General features: G+C 39.4%; 1 protein-coding gene across 1 annotated transcript; it reads right to left on the bottom strand.

The window, feature by feature from the left end:
* Nucleotides 1-241: 241 nt before the first annotated feature.
* On the bottom strand, nucleotides 242-20,870 carry LOC143276076 (putative ATP-dependent RNA helicase DDX23). The gene is made up of 15 exons (XM_076580467.1): nucleotides 20,538-20,870; nucleotides 19,550-19,666; nucleotides 17,568-17,649; nucleotides 16,256-16,394; nucleotides 15,368-15,492; nucleotides 14,444-14,620; nucleotides 13,839-13,918; nucleotides 12,703-12,928; nucleotides 12,283-12,428; nucleotides 9,931-10,108; nucleotides 8,838-9,077; nucleotides 7,589-7,744; nucleotides 5,612-5,716; nucleotides 4,322-4,496; nucleotides 242-3,120 (listed from the first exon to the last, which is right to left on the bottom strand). The coding sequence occupies exons 1-15, from the start codon at nucleotides 20,771-20,773 to the stop codon at nucleotides 2,894-2,896; spliced, it is 2,409 nt and encodes an 802-aa protein (XP_076436582.1). The 5' UTR covers nucleotides 20,774-20,870; the 3' UTR covers nucleotides 242-2,893.
* Nucleotides 20,871-20,950: the final 80 nt, after the last annotated feature.

Below are 20,950 nucleotides of genomic sequence, written 5' to 3'. Positions count from 1 at the left end.
AATCAGGGTTAGACATTCTGATAAGAGGATATACCAAGATCCGGTGTGCAGCATGCACTTTGCTTATGTAAAAGAACCCATGGCAACACAGGGTTATCCCTGGCAAAAGCCTGTAGAAAAATCACATGCAGACAGAATATTTTCTTCTTTTTTTTTTCTTTTTAATAAGGATGTGTGGCGCTGAACTGTGGTTACACAGTATCACCAGGAAGAGCAGCGCAAGTTTCCACACAGAAATCTGTTGTGACAAAAAGTGGAACTTTTTAATACAATACAAACCAATGCATCACAATACAATGCAGTACAAAACAATGCACTTGCTTCTCACCTCAACTCTGGACATGTTCTAGTCAAACTTCAGAACTGCTAAGCTGTTCTGTGTTCTGTTAAATCTGTTCAGGTAACGAACAGTTTTAACAGTTTAATTCTGAACGTGCTTTCAACCAGTATTTTCTTTAAAAAAAGGCTGGGCAATGAACAAGAAAGAATGTGACTATATTTTGTAATGCAGCAACACAGAAATCATAAAAAAATAATAATAACTGCTGTGTAAATATCACTTTAATAATTACACATGCACATGAATATGAAAATCAGTTCGATTTTCTTTTCTTAATGCCATGGATTAAGACAAAAACACATCAATACCTACTGCCATACCCCCCCAACCCCCAACCTCTCTCTCCCCAAACAAATACCTACAGTCTGTTCAAGGCATGGGACACATCTTGGCACACACAGCCCTTCAGAATTCTCAATGCTTACACATTCCATTAGTTGACCAGCACACAATTCCTATGTCACTGAAACCTTTTTTTTTTTCTTTCTTTTTTTTTTTATACTTTAAAAAAAAAGTATATTTATACTTTGATGCAGTAACAAACAATTACTGTCATAAAATAAGAAAAAAACAAACCAACAAACGTCAACATAGCATGTCAAAGAACATTTCAAATGTCACCACTTTCAAATCTTAAAGGCCATGTAGTGTCTTCAGTTCACTAATTTACAGTCACTGCATAATCAAATGACATAATATAAACATGTGTGTGCTCAGAACCAAGATCTATTATTTACAAATGAAATGCATTCTTCTTTCAAAATACTCGCCTTCAAAGATTAATAATCTCTACTGAGTTAAAATGTATTAAAAAATACATTAAAACTTCAAAATCTCTCTTGGAGCCTCCTATTCAAGAGACACAATTTCTGAACAGAAATTAAGACATCAACAGTGATGACTGAAGTTATCCCCAACTCTCTCAGTTTTCTCCCTCACTTTGTTTACTACTTCACAACTATGGCTGTACTATTGTCATCATTATCATTGTTGTTATTATCATTATCAACATTAATATTATTATTATCATCATTGATTGTTTTAGCTGTTGGTGTTGTTGCACTACTTTGTTTTTTTTTTTGTTTTTTGGTTCTTTCTTTTTTTTTCTCTCTCCATTTCTTTCTGTTCCTTGACTTCTCTCTTTTTCCACTTGTACTTATTGTTCCATTCATACACCATTCAGTCTGTTTGCTTCTATATTAATGGACAGCCTCTTTGCACTTGTTAGTTTTTACTGGATATTTTCATTTCTCTGTTGTTGTTGGGGTTTTTTTTTTGGTTTTATTTTTGCTCTAATAGAAGTTCGGTCTGTGTGCCTGTCTTGTCTCTTCTTCCCCCATCTTCCCCACCCGCCCCCCAGCCCCTTCCCCCCCAATCTCGCTCACATCTTCCTCATCACACAGGCTGATCTAAGAATGCTCTCCTTTACACTTGATTATTTGTAAGAGATAGTTTGAACTGTCAAAAGGCTAAGTTGTTGCATTGCTAGTGTTGTTGTTATGTATTTATCTGAAGTGCATGTGATGTCCAAAATAAAAGGAGAGAGACAGAAAACTTGTTTGATAAACATGTGAAGCAATTACTGTATGATGAAAATGTGGTTTTTACCAAAGCTGCAAAGGATTTACAACCAACAGACATTTTTGTCAATTCCTGTGGATCATTTCATGATTGTGTTCTTTTATTTTTTCCCCCACTGAATGAACGGTCTGCATCATTTTCTTCATAAAAAATTCATTTTTCCATTTCCAATAAGATATCTATGATTTTGCCCCTTTTATTTTTCTCTTTCTTCATTCACCTAACTCTTTCTAAAATAGTGCCCACTTTCCGGTCTCTAGTTTCTCTAGCTTTCTGCTTAAATATATTTCTAAATTCAATCTTTCATCTCTCTGTATCAGAGCTTTGATTTGTCTCAAATTTCAATGCCATATAAATACTTTATCATTATTCTTAACTTTTTAACCTAATTCTTTGAGTATTCGTAGATCAAAGAACTGATTCCCCACTCTTGTCTTCCACTACTCTTCAGTTCCTCACTGGTTTTCATTTTCCTTTGCTAGTCTGCCTTCAGCAAACATACCACTCTGACAAACTGGATGTACAGCTTGGAACAATTTCATCTGAGGTCGTATGAATCTCTGAACAATGCGTTCACATCACTCATCCACACAAGTCGTCACCAGAGACACAAGAACAACCTGTACATAATTCAAAAGACGGAACTAAACTGACTGACTGAAAACCAAGCAGAATCTTGGCATATGGGAAGTCAAACATATTTTGCTGCTCCCAACCGACTTACTGTAACATTATTACAGAAAAAAAATTAGGAAAAAAACCATTAGCAACTCCACCTGCCCACCTCCATTTTTTTTATATATTTTTTTTTATCCCTTCTCCTGAGGCCATGACAGTAAAGATCACTTTGTGTTTCTCCCCCTCCCCCCACACCCCATCCCACCCCACCCCCCTTCCCAACCCGCCCTTATTTTTCTTTTCACTCCTGAAGCCATGAAAGAAAAACACCAAATTAGTTCAGCTGTCAGCCGCTCAATTGATGAACACTTTCTCATCTTTGCGTTTCTTCTGCGGGGCGCTTCCAGGTTTCTGCTGCGCATCCGGGTGGTTGGCCAGCTCAGGGGGGCACGTGGACACGGGGCTGGTCAGCATGAGCTGTTTGAGGTCGTAGAACACCATGCTGTCCTCCTTGGTCAGGAAAGTGATGGCTGTGCCCTCCTTGCCCGCACGACCAGTTCGCCCGATACGATGCGTGTAGTCTGAAACCAGGCAACAACAGTGTCTAAGGACGGGCACAATAGCTGAGTGGTTGAAGCACTGGACTTTCAGCATGAGGGTCCCGGGTTCAAATCTTGGTAACAGCACCTGTTGAGTAAAGGGCGGAGATTTTTCTGATCTCCCAGGTCCACGTGTGCAGACCTGCTACTGCCTGAACCCCCTCTGTGGGTACATGCAAGCAGAAGATCAAATATGCGCACCAAAGATCCTGAAATCAATGTCAGCGTTCGGTGGGTTATGGAAACAAGAACATACAAAGCATGCACACCCCTGAAAACTGAGTATGGCTGCCTACATGGCAGGTTAAAAACAGTCATACACATAAAAGCCTACTTGTGTACATACGAGTGAACGTGGGAGTTGCAGCCCAAGAACGAAGAAGAAGAAGAAGAGAAACCCAACACGCTGCTCAGGCCTTGAGAAGCAGGCTAGGTTTGCGTGAAACATTGACATTAAATGAAATGAAATAATCAAACAAAATAAAGCAAAAACTAAATACATGAAAACATATAATAAAATCAAAGATACTGAAGAATGACTGAAATAAAACAAGAACAAAAATTAACTCAAGAGCGCACTCATACATGCGTATACACAATGCATACACACAAACTTGTCTAAAATCACAACATGTGGATAGTCGTTAAACTGAAGAACACAATACACACAAGTATACACGCTAAAAAACACAATGCACAAATAACAATAAGCAGACCCACAGACACCAAAGCCCAACCCTTAACTGACAAACGAACACACCAAGGTCCCATCCTACACATATACACACACATCCCCACAAATACAAACACACACACACACAATAACATATATGTCAGGTGCAGCTCACAAACACATGAAGCATCACTTGGCCGAATCATGCATACACACAAAAATCATGTGCATCAACAAGGAAATGAAATAGAAAACTAAAATATACAAAAAATATCATAGACAACAAAAGAATATTAACAGAAAACAGAAATACAACAATCACATTTATATTAAATTTCTTTTTACTATTACAGCTGAAGGGACTCTTCTCCAGGGCAATTATAGCTGTGAAGCTTACGCATCACACTCTCAAACTGCGTGAATGCCAACCACCACCAAATGAGCCAAAACAGAACAGAACACATTTTTAAAAGTGCCCCCCCCCCCCCCACTCCCTCACTGTCCACCAACCTTCAATGGTGCGCGCCATGTCGTAGTTGATGACAAGGGAGACGTCCTTGATATCGATACCACGACCAGCCACGTCAGTGGCCACCATGATGTCTTTGGCTCCGCCCTTCAGGCTGGCCAGGGCATACTCTCTCTGTTCCTGCCCCTTGCCTCCGTGCAACGTTGTTGCATTGTACTGCACACACACACACACCACATCATTTAATAATGATAACGATACAAATAGTACATTTTTAAAGCTTTCGAGCCTCTCAAACCACTTTACAATAACACATCAGTCAGACATAAAGCACACAAGGACACAGACATACAAAGACACACACTGACTTTCATGGACAAACACCCATGGAATAGATGTGGATCTGTAGATTACACTTACTCTGTGAAACTCACTGTGATCAAATGCACAAGACAGCCACATTTGTCCCATCTTTGTAATGTTGTCAAGTTACAACACACATCATAAAAACCAGATGATGGACCATCCATGAAATGGAGGAAAAAAGACCAGGTGGGTTTCAGTTTCAAGGGCAAATCCATATCCAAATGCCCCCTGACAGGAAAAGGGAACATGATGTAAATCCTATGCAAAGGGAAATAATTTTGTACTGAACTCACACATGCTAAAAAACAAACAAACAAAAATCATAAAAATTAAGGCCTTATTTACTTTGTAGCAGAAAACAGCTTATAATATACAAAATGTTGTAGTTTCAGATACAAGTACATTGAGAACATTCTAGATATGAAAATGATCTTTTTTTTTTAGTCCAATGTGTTCTTGATAATGTCTCAAGCTGTGTGTGCACAGATTCTGAAAACTGAGCAATAAGTTGTGTGTGTGTGTGTGTGTGTATGTATGTGTGTGTGTGTGTGTGTGTATACGTTTTAATCCTCTAAACACTCAACTCTGCTCAAAATATAAATTCCTCATCATAACAGTTGCCCATGTCTCAAGGCAAGTCTAAAAAAATATTCTTGGCTATTTTCATCCCCTCCAAAAATATCAGTAAAAAAACTATTCAACCGATTCACATGCTTCAAACATCAACATTGTGGCAACGGAAGGAAGACACTCATGCACTTCCACTCCTAGTGCATTATGGGAAAGCTAAAAATGAAAGTGAAAGTAAATGACAGCTATGTTCAGCAGGCCATACTGGGCGGTTCACAGATTGAACAGGGTATTTCCAGTGGAACAAACTGGACCTTCAGGGAACATAGGGATATATATATATAGAGAGAGATATATATCTACACTACAGCACTGGACATGAACAGGAGACTGACCCCCATCTTCTCCAAGGATTTGGCCAGCACATCAGCCCCCTTCTTCTGGTTGACGAAGATGATAATGGGGGGCTCCACTCCGGCATTGAGCACCTCCACCAGCTTCTTCCTGCACACACAGCAACACACATTTGTCAGAACACAGCAGCAACACACAGCTGTCAGACCACAGCATGGAACAGCTTCATAACACACAGACAGCAACACACAGCTGTCAGACCACAGCATGGAACAGCTTCATAACACACAGACAGCAACACACGGCTGTCAGACCACAGCATGGAACAGCTTCACAACACACAGACAGCAACACACAGCTGTCAGACCACAGCAACACGGCATGGAACAGCTTCACAACACACAGCTGTCAGATCACAGCAACACAGCATGGAACAGCTTCACAACATACAGCTGTCAGACCACAGCAACACAGCATGGAACAGCTTCACAACACACAGCTGTCAGACCACAGCAACACAGCATGGAACAGCTTCACAACACACAGCTGTCAGACCACAGCAACACAGCATGGAACAGCTTCACAACACACAGCTGTCAGACCACAGCAACACAGCATGGAACAGCTTCACAACACACAGCTGTCAGACCACAGCAAAACAGCATGGAACAACAGCAGGGAACAGCTTCATAATACACAGCCGTCAGACCACAGCAACACAGCATGGAACAGCTTCACAACACAGAGACAGCAACACACAGCTATCAGACCACAGCAACACACAGCTGTCAGACCACAGCAACACAGCATGAAAAAGCTTCACAACACACAGAGACAGCAACACACAGCTGTCAGACCACAGTAACACAGCGCAGAACAGCTTCACAACACACACAGAGAACAAAACACAGCTGTCAGACCTCAGCAATACAGCATGGAACAGCTTCACAACACACACACAGACAGCAACACACAGCTGTCAGACCACATCAACATACAGCAGACAGACCACAGTGCTTTTAATGTCACTGCCTACACACATACACACAAACATACACACACACACGTCAGTGTCATGAATAGAGTGGTCAGACCACAGCTTGGTACAGCTTCACACCAAACACACACAGCAAGTGTCAAATGGAGCAGTCAGACCATATCGCCACAGGATGGCACAGCTTCACAGCACACACACACACACACACACACACACATACACACACACACATTCTCAACACCATGTACACAGCAGTCAGACCACAACACACACATACCACTGCCAGCAAATCTGCCCTTTCCTATCTCTGGGACTGCCTACACCTCTACACCAGCCTCAGACCCACTCCATTTTCCAAGATCTGAACACTCTACAGTCGGTGGCTTTTGTCTCTGGACCTTACACTTGGAATTAGGTCCCCATTTTAGGTCCCCATTTCAGTTAATCAAATCTCCCTTTGCTCTTCCCTGTCAACAGTTTCTCCAGCTCTCTCTTTTCTCTTCATCATAAGCCATAAACAAATCAATAACATCCACACAATTCCTGCAGCATTCACATTATCTGTAACAAAATCCTGCACCTTAACGTTGTGGAGCCTTGTTCTATTTTGAGGGGTGAAAAATGACTGCTGTTTACTGTTAACATTTCATGCTCCTACTACCATCATTTCGATCTGCTTTGGAAATTAAAAGAGACTTCAGTTTACTGTTTAACTTCTTGTTTGCTACAGACTAGTTCACTCATTAGTGAAGGGATGTCACCTCACTGAGACAGGACTGAATTTACAGGTCAGGATGTCAGACATCATTCTTTGTATGGACTTCTTCCTTTTGGGATTGCATACAAAACCAATGACACCAGTAACAGTTCACAATGTGAACTGACAGCACACCAATTTCATGCAAAAATGACCTCATTTAACTTCAACCACAGTTTAGCCGCGAAGAGGTTAATACCTAACATTCACATCACGGGCCTAACTACATCAGCTTCCAAAAATAAACAAACAACATTCAGCGACATGCCTCTTCTCTGTCTCAGTCAGCATGTAGACGATCTGTTCCACGCGTTCCACAGGCTTGCCGATGTTGCCGATGTACACCACAGTGGGGCGTCGCAGGAATGTTCTGGCCAGTCGCTCCACCTGAGGGGGCATAGTGGCTGTGAACATCACCGTCTGAAAAAAACAAAACAGAAAAAATATAATTAATCAATCAATTAATTACAATATTCCCAAATAAACCATAATAATCATATAATTAAAATATAGTATGCAACTGTTATCAGATCACCCCATTCTCTCTGTAACAATACGTCAAAAATATACATACACATGTAATAAATCGATCAATTCATAACAATATTCCCGAATAAATCATGATTATCATTTAACTCAAAGATATGTATGTGTAACTGTTATCAGATCACCCTAATCTCTATCTTTTACAATGTGATCAGATTTACAGTCTATGTACAAACTACTGACTATGAAAATGAAGCATGCAATTCTTTTTTTTTTAAAAAACTGATGTTACTTTGTAAAGTGTGTGCTTATATTGTATTCATGTGAATTGTGCACTAGAAAAAAGAAATTAAAGGAAAAAACAAAACAAAACAAAAAAACATTTGACTATGACTGGAAACTAACAGAACTGACAATCACTGGAAACAGAGAAAAGGCAATCTATGGAGACAGATGAAAATGACAATGTTTCAAGACTGGCAATCATTGGAGACTGACAGAACTATCTTTGGAGATTGAGAAAGCTGACAACGTCTGGACATTGACAGAACTTACACCCTCTGTGTACTGATGGAAATGACAATATCTGAAGAGTGAGGGTGACTGACATACCACCAATATCACTGCAGTGAAACATCAACTCTTACAGAACTAAGTGGTTACCCATACCTCACCCTCTCCAACCTTCAAGAAAAACAAAACAACTAAACACTGCGCTTTACTGCCAGTACTTGTGTGGACTGTGGAAAACAAAACAACAAAACACTGCCCTTTACCTGCAAGTACTTGTGTTTATTGCTGAAAATAAAAACAAACAAAACATTGCCCTTTACCTGCCAGTACTAATGTTTACTGCTGAAAACAAAACAACAAAACCTTGCTACTTTACCTGCCAGTATACTGTTGAAAACAAAACAACAAAACATTGCCGGTACTTGTGTTTACTGCTGAAAACAAAACACAAAACACTGTCCTTTACCTGCCAGTATTCTGTTGAAAACAAACCAAGAAAACATTGCTACTTTACCTGCCGGTACTTGTGTTTGCTGTTGAAGTTCTGCAACATTTTGATGTCGTCCTCAGCATCATCGTTGTCCGGCTTCTGGTTGGTGACAGGCAGGTGATCCAGGATCTTGCGCACCTCAGGTTCGAACCCCATGTTGATCATGCGATCAGCCTCGTCCATGACCACATAGGTGCACTGACTCAGCACCAGGTAGCGATTCTCCAGCACATCAATCAGACGACCCGGGGTGGCAATCACTATCTGAACAAGACACACGAGAACAGGGTTACATTGTTCTCAAAGGAAAATTTATGTTCCTAAAAGGAAATTTTCTTCCTAAAATTACGTTTAATCTAACATGCTTACTGTGACCCACTGGTGCAGTCTGGCAAGGGTCTAGATTCGTGTCCTGTCCCAACTACTAGTCTGCTTTGCAGAGATATCTGAAGTGGCTGCGGCTAGAAACCTTCCTTAAATGTATTACCTCTCTTCTGTTTACATATGCAGTATCTCTTTTCTGGCTCCCTTGTGTTACCAGATAGAGCAATTATATACTTACAGTGACCTACAAGTGTAGGTTCCGGCAGAGGTCTGATTCCTGTCCTGTGTAAAATACAACTCCACCCAAGCAGAGAAATCTAAAGTAGCTGTGGCTAATGAGTAAATTACCTCCCTTCTGTTCACATATGCAGCGTCCTCTTTTGTGGCTGCCATTTTCCATTCCTGCATTCTGTGTATCCAAGAGACTAAGTGGATACATATTCTAATGATATCGCATAGTCTTGCCATTAGAACCTTATATATCTGGTATAAAAATATGTACATCTGGTATAAAACACGTAAGGGCAGACTGAGATTTTCATAAACTATGACGATTTTCCTTTCTTATCAAATACAGTTCACAGATTATCCACACAGAACATTAGAAAAGAATTAAAGATCATGAGAGCTCTAAAAGCAAACAGTGACTGTCAAGAATCTGAAAAACAGCATAAAAAAATAAGGGAAGTCACACACATACACACACAGAGTCTCACACACACACATATACTCACACACACACACACACACACTCGCGCTCGTGCGCATACACAAAACACCAAATGCTGCTTACTTCACAGCCCTGTCGTAGCTTGAAGCCCTGCTCCTCACGTGAGATGCCACCGATGACAGACACCACGCGGATACCCAGGCACTCCCCAAATTTGCGGGTCTCCTCCTCAATCTGCTGGGCCAGCTCACGGGTCGGAGCCAGGATGATGGCGTAGGGACCCTGGTCTGCATCTTCCAATCTGACCCACACCAAAGGGAACTATCATTAATAATCATGACAATGGGTATTTTTTACATCTGCATCCTCCAGTCTGACTCAAACCAAAGGGAACTATCATTACGAATAGTGTGACAATGGGTGTTTATATCTGCATCCTCTAGTATGACCCATACCAATGGGAAAAATCATTAACCCTTTCGCTGCCAGAGAAATCTACTTGCCAGGTTTAAAAAAAAAAAAAAAGGGGTATATATTTTCAAAAAATTATCTGCTCTTTGTTATACCCATAAAAGTATATATTTTCTGAAAGGTAAATGAATAAAGAATACAAAACACGTGTTTTCCAATTTTATATATTTTCAGTGACATGCGTTTGTTTTGAAATCAGTGTTTTGTTTTTTGTCACATTTTCAACTTTGTAAATTTCAAACATTAGTCAGGTAATTCTTAACAAACGGATAATACCTGTACACACAAATTATACAAGAACAACCTCAATATAAAAAAAGAGACAGATACACAATGCAGTGTGACAGCCCCAAGTGATAACATGGATGTGAGGCCACGCCCCCTTGGTCTCCACCCCCTCCCTCTTCACCCCTCTCACATGGTCACTTTATCCAGTTCTCATCAGACCGCGTTGGCTGTCTGCCAAAAAATTTGCTCACACTGTGTCTGCTAATAATTTGGTCACTATCTGTCATCTGCTACAGCTGTACAGCCAGCATCACTCACTGACAGTCGTATCTTGGCCAGTCTCTTCATTGCTCCCTTCATTTTCTATCAAATCGTCCGATAAAAGTTCACCACTGTCTTCTTTGAATTTACGCTTCAATTCGTTCTGAGCATCAGCTAAAGAAAGCAATCTTGGCTGATTTAGTGCACCACGATCGCATGTCTTGAGCACGGTGCCTGACATTTTCTTGAGCGAGCAAGGAGAGGAGCCAGGCAAACACTGCGGCAGTAACCCAACCAAAACGTTAACGAACTCAATGCATACCACGGAAAAGACAGAATATTTCGATGACACGCTTGCGCTGACGAATGATCTCGTCATATAGGCAGTCTAGGGGTTAATAATAGTGACACTGGGTGTTTACAATATCTGCATCTTCAGTCTGGCCCACATCAAAGGAAACTGTCATTAATGACAGTGACAATGGGTGTTTATAATATCTGCATCCTCCAGTCTGACACACACCAAAGGGAACTATCATTACTTATCATTACTAATAGTGTGACAATGGGTGTTTATAATATCTGCATCCTCCAGTCTGACACACACCAAAAGGAACTGTCATTAATAATAGTGACAATGGGTGTTTACAGGACAAGAATGTCAGGCCTCTGCCGGAGCCTGCACCAGTGGGTCACGGTTAAGTATGTGTAATTAAATAGGTGTTTACAATATCTGCATCCTCCAGTCTAACCCACATCAAAAGGAACTGTCATTAATAATAGTGACAATGGGTGTTCATAATATCTGCATTCTCCAGTCTGACCCACATCAAAGGGAACCATTGTCAATAATCTTAACAATGGGTATTCATAACGCGCTCTTCCTCCATGGCACAAGGGGCCAGAGTGCTAACAGTTTAACATCAATATGGAGAGAAAAGGAAATTTTCTATCTAAAATCACATTTAAGTAACATACTTACTGTGACCCACTAGTGCAGACTCCGGCAGGGGTCTGACATTCCTGTCCTGTGCAAACTACTATCTGCCTATGTGGAGAAAACAAAAGTAGCTACGGCCGATAACCTCCCAGAAGTAGGCAACCTCCCCTTTGCCCCCCTGACTAGCGCCCTCTTTTTCCGGCAGCCATTATGACTCCTGTTCCTGTGCTCTTCATTCGGCTAAGTTTGTTCGTGGGAGAAAAAAAGATTACAAAATTTAACAACATAGGGCACTATCATCAAGGATACAAGCAAATCAAATGGAATATATCAATGACAGAGCACACACACCCCACACATACACACACACGCACACACACACACACAACATTGCAAGTCAACGCCTTATAAATCTACAAAAGCACACACCACAAACAGAAAAAACAAAACACACACACACACACAATAACAAAGGAATAAAAAAACAACTTAACTTGTATGCCTCAACAGCCTAAATTCAGTGAACCCCCCCCCCCCCCCCCCGCCACCACCTCTGCCTACTCCAGGGCCCCCACCTGACAATCTTGGGCAGAGACTGGATCCAGACGAGCAGAGGAATGAGGAAGGCGGCAGTTTTACCGCTGCCAGTTTCAGCCACACCGATGATGTCACGATTCTGTAAACCAATGGGGATGGCCTGCATCTGGATGGGAGTTGGTTCCTGCACGCCAAGGAAAAATTCAATGATTATAATGGTAACAATGAATACTTACTGAGCGCTTTTTCTCAAACAGAGCTCAAAGCATTGAACATGTACAAATGACTAAAAATTTAATCAATTTATACTAAATTCAAACAGAAATTGGGGAGAGAGAGGGGAGGGTGGGTGGAGAAAAACAAAAAAAAAACCGACCAGTCATTAAAAAAAATTGTGGAACATTCAGTTACACAACTGACAACACAGGTTTCTGAGATGCGTCAGTCTCATCTCTTACCTTGTAACCAACTCTGTCGATGACCTCAAGAATATCTGACCCCAGTGCTGATTCCTTCCAGTATCGTATGGGATTAGGAATACGTCCGCCCTTGCAGGAAATGTTGAAGTCCTCACGGAAAATACGCCAGTCCCTTTCTATCATTTCGTCGTTGGATTTCTCTGTCCAGTGCCGGTCGTCCCACTTCTGTTTGGCTTCTTTCTTGGCCATGTTTTTCAGACGCTTCCTGTACACACATCCAGTGAAAATGAGTAAATTTCCACTCTCATCTTTCGCAAAAGCATGTGCTGACTCAAACTTTAAGCCAAGTGGTTAAACTTGCAAAGCCATTACATTTCTAGTCTGAAGAAAATTATTTTATCTCCATTCACATACACATTCGCCACAACATGCTGGGCTTAAAAAGGACCTTGGTCAGATTAAGATATGGACCATTACAACCTGAATTTAAGTCCTCATTTATGCAAAGCACTGAACTCAAAGCTCTCTTTGGTTTACAAATAATGAGACAGCTACCAAAGTGACTGACTGACATATAAGGATTTGTTCAAATACACAGGCAAAGCATACAAACAGTGAAAGGCAGTGCCCCAACATCTTATCAAGTCAGCAGCAGATGAATGAACCAAATGGCAGTGAATCTGATGCCCTATGACCGTAAAAAATGCTTTCACTATGATATCCTTGGTCTGACATCAACACAAAGTGTATCTGAATCATGGTAAGCTTAAATACAGGTGCAGAAGCCAACATTTAGTGTTTTTCTGGACACCACATTTTTAAAAAAAAAATCATATTTCTTTTATCTGGCTACTTTCATAACCATGTTCCAAGCGCCAGAGAGGTTCAAAGGATCAAATGTGATGAAAATATTCCAGTTGTTGTTCCTCTGGGAACTTTTGTGCAACACACCCATAATGATCATATTGCATTTGATAAACAAAGTAAACACAACTGTAATGATAATGATTATGAAACAACAACATGGTATCTTTAATAACAAAATGGTTATATGATAATGACACTCTTTTCTTCAACAGAAGAACAAACTGAATCCCTCCAAACATGTAGTAAGTAAGGCAAGCAGCCAACACTCATCACTTTCTGTCACACAGGTAATTTGCATTCAGGCTCACTTTTCCTGTTCCTTCTCTGCATCTGTGCGACGTTTTTCCAACAGATCTCCATAGAACTTGGACTGATCCTTTTTCTGGGCCTGAAAAAATTGTAACAAAAAAAGAAAAAAAAAAGAAAAAAAGATCAGAGGAACAGTGATCTGAACTGACACACTTTTCATCAGTAAAACTCAATCATTTACTGCCCTCCCCACCCCCCTTTCCATTCTGTTGAAGTTTTGTCTGTCCTTCAGATTTGTTTTCTGTTTGGCTAATTTTACAACAGGTATACCTGTGAGGAAAAAAATCCCTGTGAACAGTGTAATTAACTACAAATGTGTAATAATAACCGTTTTATTCTGATGAGAAAGAGGTCCAAGGAAACTACTTATGCACATGGTGTCAGTCTGTTTCAATACACAATAAAGTAATAATAGTACATTAGTAGCTTTGGATGGATGCTGCAAGGTGAGGACTGTCAGATCACACTGCGCTGCAAGCAGCAAGCTGATGACAATTGAAGAATTTCTTGTTACACCTTTTGATACCTTTTCCCGCTGTTATAAGATATACATGTATACAACTCCTCCACACCATGACTGTGATGCTTTACTTCTCTCCCTCACCTTAATGTCAATGCCAGCAATGTTGCCTCGTCCGAAGAACTGCACCTGGTGTCTCTCTTTGTACAGAGAGTTGTAGTCATTTGATGTGTCATCACCAGCATCCCAGTCAAACACAAACTTGCGATCATTCAGTCGCCGCACACGCTTTCTCTTCTTGATAATTCCCAAGTAGCGCTCCTGAGCAAAGACATGAAATTTGAATTAACAATCTCTTGACATTGTTATCAATCATATATCAATGATGCATGTGTTATTTAACACTGAATAGTTAATTCTTTTTTTATCTTTTTTTATACTTCTGCTCAGTGAGATAACAAATAATGACATCTTGTGATTTTTTCCCCTATTCTAACAGTTCATTTGGATCAACTTGCAGCCATTTTATAAAATAGCTTTTCACTGACCATGGTTACATATCCAATATACACCTTGAGCAATAAAAAAAATAATGAAGAAAACCTTGTAAGAAATTAAAAATTACACACATAGAGGAAACCACCAGCAGAAACCCAGGCTTTAACATACATACTGACAGACCTGAAGGAATCTGGTGTACAGTTCTTGTGTGCAGCGCACCAACGACTCTTAAAAGAGTTGAGGGCAAAGATAAGACATACATAAATGATACACAAAAACCTATGTAGAAACAAACCAAAGACACACGCACATACATACACAATAAAACAAAACAAAGAAAACTTAAAATATGTTGAAATATCCAACTGCAAAATACCTACATAAACAATTAAAAAGCATATGTATAAACAACACACAGATACAAACACACACACATCTAAATGACTAAGTGGAAAGACTTTAGAAATAAGAAAAGGAGAAAAAAACATGCATACATGAAGCAAAAACAAATTATATACACACACACACTCACACAGAGAAAAACCTGGAACAGAATTCATCACAAACCTTGATTGCTTCAGCTTCTTTTTCATTGTCTTTTTCCGTACGCTTCTCATTTTTGTCATCTTCTTTTGCCATCTCTCTTTCTCGTCGCTCCCGTCGATCACGCCTCTCTCGCTCATAATCATCCACTGTGAGGGAAATTATAATGATGATATAATTCTTCATGCTATGAATATAAGCATGATACCTTTTATCTTACTATTTGATTTGCTGCAATAAAATTTGGTCAGTACCAAAATATACAAAAATGCTGTATATACAAATAGCACATACCTAAAAGTAGCATGCACACGTATATCTATAGGTGTGCAAATGAGTTGTACAAATGACTGTGTTTATAAAATGCTTAGAGCTTGGTCTCTGACCAATGACAGGTACTATATATATAAGTATCCAAATAATTCAATAATAAAAAATTAAAAAATATCCACACACTTCCTATTTTTATGCAGATATAGAATTCTTTTTTGTTATAACTTAGTGCTGCAGTGCAGAAGATACATTCCCTTTTCTTTCAGACACGACCTTGGGCTTATCCCTGTGCCAATTTACAAACCAAGCTAGTTTGTAAAGTCTACTATCTTCAGCAAAATTACAGGTTGTATATATGCATAGATGATGGACTGAAAAAGAAAGGCGAGGTACATGTACATGTATATGTGTACAGTGTGTGTGTGTGTGTGCATGTCTGCATGCGTGTGTGTGAGAGATAATTGTGGAAAAGTCTTGATTTACTGAGCTTGCTTTGTCTTTGTTGTACATTCATATCCGCTATATTTCACTATTCATTTGTAATCTGACTCTACACCAAAGACTTTGCCTCTCCTAATTCCTTTAATTGAAATTATAATCAGAAGTGATCCTGATAAACAAGAAATAAAACTGTCTTACTCATAAAGTCTTTGCCAGCTTTCAAGAATTCATGCTGCTTCTTGCGTTCCTCTTCCATCTTCTGTCTCTGGAGATCTGCCAATTCCTGCCTCTTTTTCAGTGCTTCAGCGACCCGTTCCTCCTTTGTCAAGAATTTGGGCTGGAGGGATAAAAAAAAACAAAAAAGAAAAAACACACAGATTAGCAAGTCAAAATCAAGACATGGGATAAAAATAATACAGATGTGTAGTCAGCTATACACGGTGTTATGTTTGAAATCTTTCAAACGCTCAAGTTGCACTGATGCTTATGAGCAAGCACAACAAACAGCAGCATATACTTGCTCTTTAAACCTTAGTATCAACCTGAAAAACAAGCTGATATTAAAAGAATGTTTGCTGGTATGTGTACTTGTTGCACTTATTCAAGATAATCCAGCACAAGTGTGAACACATCTGAAGCACCACACACAAGCAAATGCTATGAACTATCTTGTAAATGCCCATCATCTAGTAAATGCTCATCTTCAATTTTGGCTTAAAAACTGTGCATAGGGTTAAAAAAAACAAAAAGCAAAAACAAAAACAAAAACAAAACATAAATACCCATCCCCCACTTTGAAAAAAAAAAGAAAAAAGAAAAGAAAATTGTCATGAACTAATAATTCAGTTACAAAGCAGCACAGATTTAGATCTACAGCTAAGATTAGATTATGTCCATGAGATGTTGATGAGTCATGAAAAAAACAAGTGAACATGACGTTATTCCATGACACAGTGTCTTGTTTCATAGCTGTTTTGTTCTCACCACCAATCCAGCCAGAACTGTATGATAAAACTAAGGAATGGATTGGGCTCTTGCAAAAGGTAAAGTATCCAGTAAACATTCATCCCTAAATTAATGCTGAAATCTGTAAAAGAAGGGCTGAGCACTTATACAGTAGTTTACAATATCTGGCAACAAAAGGGGATAGAGGCTACCCTTCCATGAGCAATGTCAATGCCCACAGCTACAGTTTCAAAGGGTGTTGAAGCTATGCAGACCAGTCCACATACACAACAATTTATCTGCTTAAAAAATATATTTAAAAAATAAAATGAAAAAAGGAGCAGACACCTGATCTATGCATAAAATCAACATGCTGATCAGGCCTTGAGAATCTACAAAATGTTAACATAACCTGAAATACAATATATAAGGAAAACATTAAATTAAACAAAACAAACAAATAAACATGCAACAACTGCAAGATGCAAGTATACAGAAGGCAAACAGTCACAGACAATGCACACCCCAGGTTCCCCTAACAATCCATGATGTTGTTGGTGCTCACCTTGCTCTGTGCCGCCTCCTCCGCTTTCTTCTTGGCCAGCAGTTCTTCCAGCGACAGAGGCACTTTCTTCTCCTCCTTCACTCTGAAACAGGGGGATGTGCCTTATAACATATGTGCTGCAGCGCCTTGCAGGCCAAAAAAAGTATGGTACTTTAACACAAATTCATCATACTCTACACACACATACACACACACACAAATGTATTTACAAGCAAACGCACATATGCACTATGCAAACACAAACAGAATATCAAACATATTAAAGAGCAAACAACTGATAAAAAAAACCCAACACACACAAACAAATAAACAAAAACTATGCACAGAAAAAAACAAAACATAAAAACCCAAGACAATAAATTCAAATGAAATGAAATCAAATCAAAAACATTTTATTAATTCACATGGAAATTCTTTTGTGTAATCACAGACTTGTTATTAATACATACATAATATGATCAGGCACACCATAAAAAATATCCCTGCCAGAGTCTGCACCAGTGGGTCATGGTTAAGTATATATGGAATTAAAAAATAGTAAATGATTGACAGTAACTGTCGATAGGCAAAAACCAGCCCACCCGCACCCCAACCACACACACACACACAAAACAATAAAAATTTGCACATCAAGATATATATATATATATATATATATATATATATATATATACAGAGATCAGGTTGGGTTCAATAGACAATAGGTCATATGACCGGAAGAACATAAAATCAATAGGTCATTTTGAAAATCAATAGGTCAAATATCACCCGTCCCGGGCTTTTTCAAACTTTAATAATGCACAAATGAAAGGAAAATGTAATACATTGGCCATTCTGGTCATTCATTGACTAGAAAAAAAAAGAAGTTAAGAATGTCATTGATTTCTGACAAGAAAATGCAATGTTCTGGTCTTCTGCGTTGACTAGAAAACATATACGACTGGCTCATTTACTGCTGTCAGGCGATTATGCCTTGCGGGAAGATGACGCAAGGACAACCCTTGGTTTTGCAGCCTTCCATGCACCGAGGGCATCTTCGGGTGCCACCTTGCCCAGCTTGACAGAGAGCAGCTTGTTTTGTGTGAGGGGGTTCAGCCTGTTTCTGAGGGCTGTCAGAATTCGATTCTGTGCGCTGAACCCCCTCTCACAATCTGCTGTCCCGGAACTGCACTCGGTTAATGCAAAAGTGGGAACGCCAATTCTTCTCGCCGAAGCTCGCGAAAGGCAGTGATAAAGATTCGTTTCGGATTTCATTTCGTCACGGATCCGTATTTTAATAAACCAGTTTATAGTCATTTCCTGTAGGAGCAGACGACAAAGCGATCGCGATCGTTAAAGAGAGAGAGAGAGAGAGAGAGAGAGAGATGGTTACTTTGGTTGACCGACTGGTCATAAAAACAATAAGTCATGTGACCTGGCAACTTGAAAAACAATAGGTCATTTCAAAATTAAATGCGTCAATGACCGATGACCGATGTCGAACCTGATCCCTGTATATATATATATATATATATATATATATATATATATATATATATATATCTGTATAAACACATCCAGCAATTAAATATATAATCATTATTAATATAAAAGATACAAACACACACACAAACATATACACTGACAGTAACACATGCCACATATCAAGCCAACAGAAAATCTAGGTAATCTAAAACAGTAAAAGTCACTCACTTTCACACTCAGTGGCACACACACCTGATCCAACCTCCTCCCACACCATCTACCTAACACTCAAGAACACGTACACATTCACAACCACATACACTCCCACATGCACACACAATAACTACACAAGTCCTGTCAGTGAGATTGTTGCATATTTTGATTGCATGCGATAATAGTTGTGGGATCAAATTCATGTAACAGGACGTTCTTACATGTGTAGCTCTAAACCTGTCACTTCTGCCTAACTTTCCACTACTAATGTCACTGCTGACACACAAACATAAAAAAAGTCTTACTGCATTTCGTTTTCATCTTTGTCCTTGGATCTGGATCTGTGCTTGCGCTTCTCCTTGCCATCACCATGCTTTGATCTGTCTGGGCTGCGGCGCCGCTCCTTACTACGGCTCCTCTTCCTGTAGTGTAAGCATCAGACTTTAATAAAACTATAATCATCTCAATGGGGAAATTACATACTTCTTCTTTAAACTAAAGTAACAATTATATATTATATACATTACAATGTTGTTGTTTTTCATCAAAATATTATCACATTGAAAAGCCATTTGATTGCAACCACACAACTGAGGCTGAAAGTAAAAATTCACTGAAAACAATTAAGTACACTCACACTGTTTCCAAGTCCTAAAAGATTTCTCTACATTCAGGATTGTTTGTATTATTATTATTATTTCTATTTTTGTTAATGTAACTTTGTAAGCATGTCACAATGTTATAAATATTAGACATATTTTTAGCCCAACTCCAGGTCAAACTTGTGTTATATTACTATGTTAGTATTACACTTATGGGCAGAGTCTTGCACTTAAAGGCAGGGAATACTTTTTCTACACACACACACACACACATAGAGAGAGAGAGAGAGAGAGCTGAGAGAGAAAGAGAGAGAGCTGAGAGAGAGAAAGAGAGAGAGCTGAGAGAGAAAGAGAGAGAGTCGAGAGAGAGAGAGAGAGAGAGAGAGAGAGACAGACAGACAGACACACAGAGAGAGACAGACAGGCACAGAGAGAGAGACATAAACAGACAGACAGACAGAGAGAGAATATTCCATTATAATCATTAATTGTAATGCATCCAGTCTGACCTTAACAAAAACTTAAAATCCAATTGCTGTTTCAATGCAATCACTTTTTTTCTTAGTCGGTGTACATTTGATTTATTCATGTATAATGTAATATTATCTAATAGATTGTTCATTCTTCATATATATGATTGTCGAATGACCTGAATCAGACACTAGGATGGACAGACTGGTTTGTATTGTACCTGTCTCCCCTGTCTCTGCTCCTTGATCTATGTTTCTTGTGTTTACTTCGTTCATCCCTACGATCATCCCTTCCGTCTCGCTCTCTCCGTTCTCTGGATCTCGATCTGTCTCTTCGGTCTCCTCTCTCCCTGGAACGTGATCGTTCTCTTCTTGAATCTTTTCGCCGAAAATCATCCACACGAATTTCACTTTTCATTACTGGACTTCTCGACCGAGATCTGTTGACTGGCCCCATACCGCCCCAATAAATTTGGACTAAAAACTTGCAAGAATCAACTTTCCCCCCTTTCTGTTGATATTTTCGTATCGTCGAACGTCGAAGCAGCGGAGTTCCTGGCTGAAGTTAGCTTTTTTGTTCTAACTGCACCCATATAGGAAAAGGAACAAATAAAGATTTGTTTTTTTTAAGAAT

The sequence above is a fragment of the Babylonia areolata genome, chromosome 2, assembly GCF_041734735.1.
Source record: "Babylonia areolata isolate BAREFJ2019XMU chromosome 2, ASM4173473v1, whole genome shotgun sequence".
In the NCBI taxonomy this organism is placed as follows: Eukaryota; Metazoa; Mollusca; class Gastropoda; order Neogastropoda; family Buccinidae; genus Babylonia; species Babylonia areolata.
This window is presented reverse-complemented; position numbering and strand designations above follow the sequence as displayed.

What these genes read in the sequence shown, in the direction of transcription:
- LOC143276076 (XM_076580467.1), bottom strand. Translation starts at nt 20,773, where the DNA reads ATGGGGCCAGTCAACAGATCTCGGTCGAGAAGTCCAGTAATGAAAAGT. An exon ending in TCGACAGAGTTGGTTACAAG is followed by an intron (nt 12,429 to 12,702) that starts GTAAGAGATGAG and finishes CTTGGCGTGCAG; the next exon opens with GAACCAACTCCCATCCAGAT. An exon ending in AATCCTTGGAGAAGATGGGG is followed by an intron (nt 4,497 to 5,611) that starts GTCAGTCTCCTG and finishes GTGTGTGTGCAG; the next exon opens with TACAATGCAACAACGTTGCA.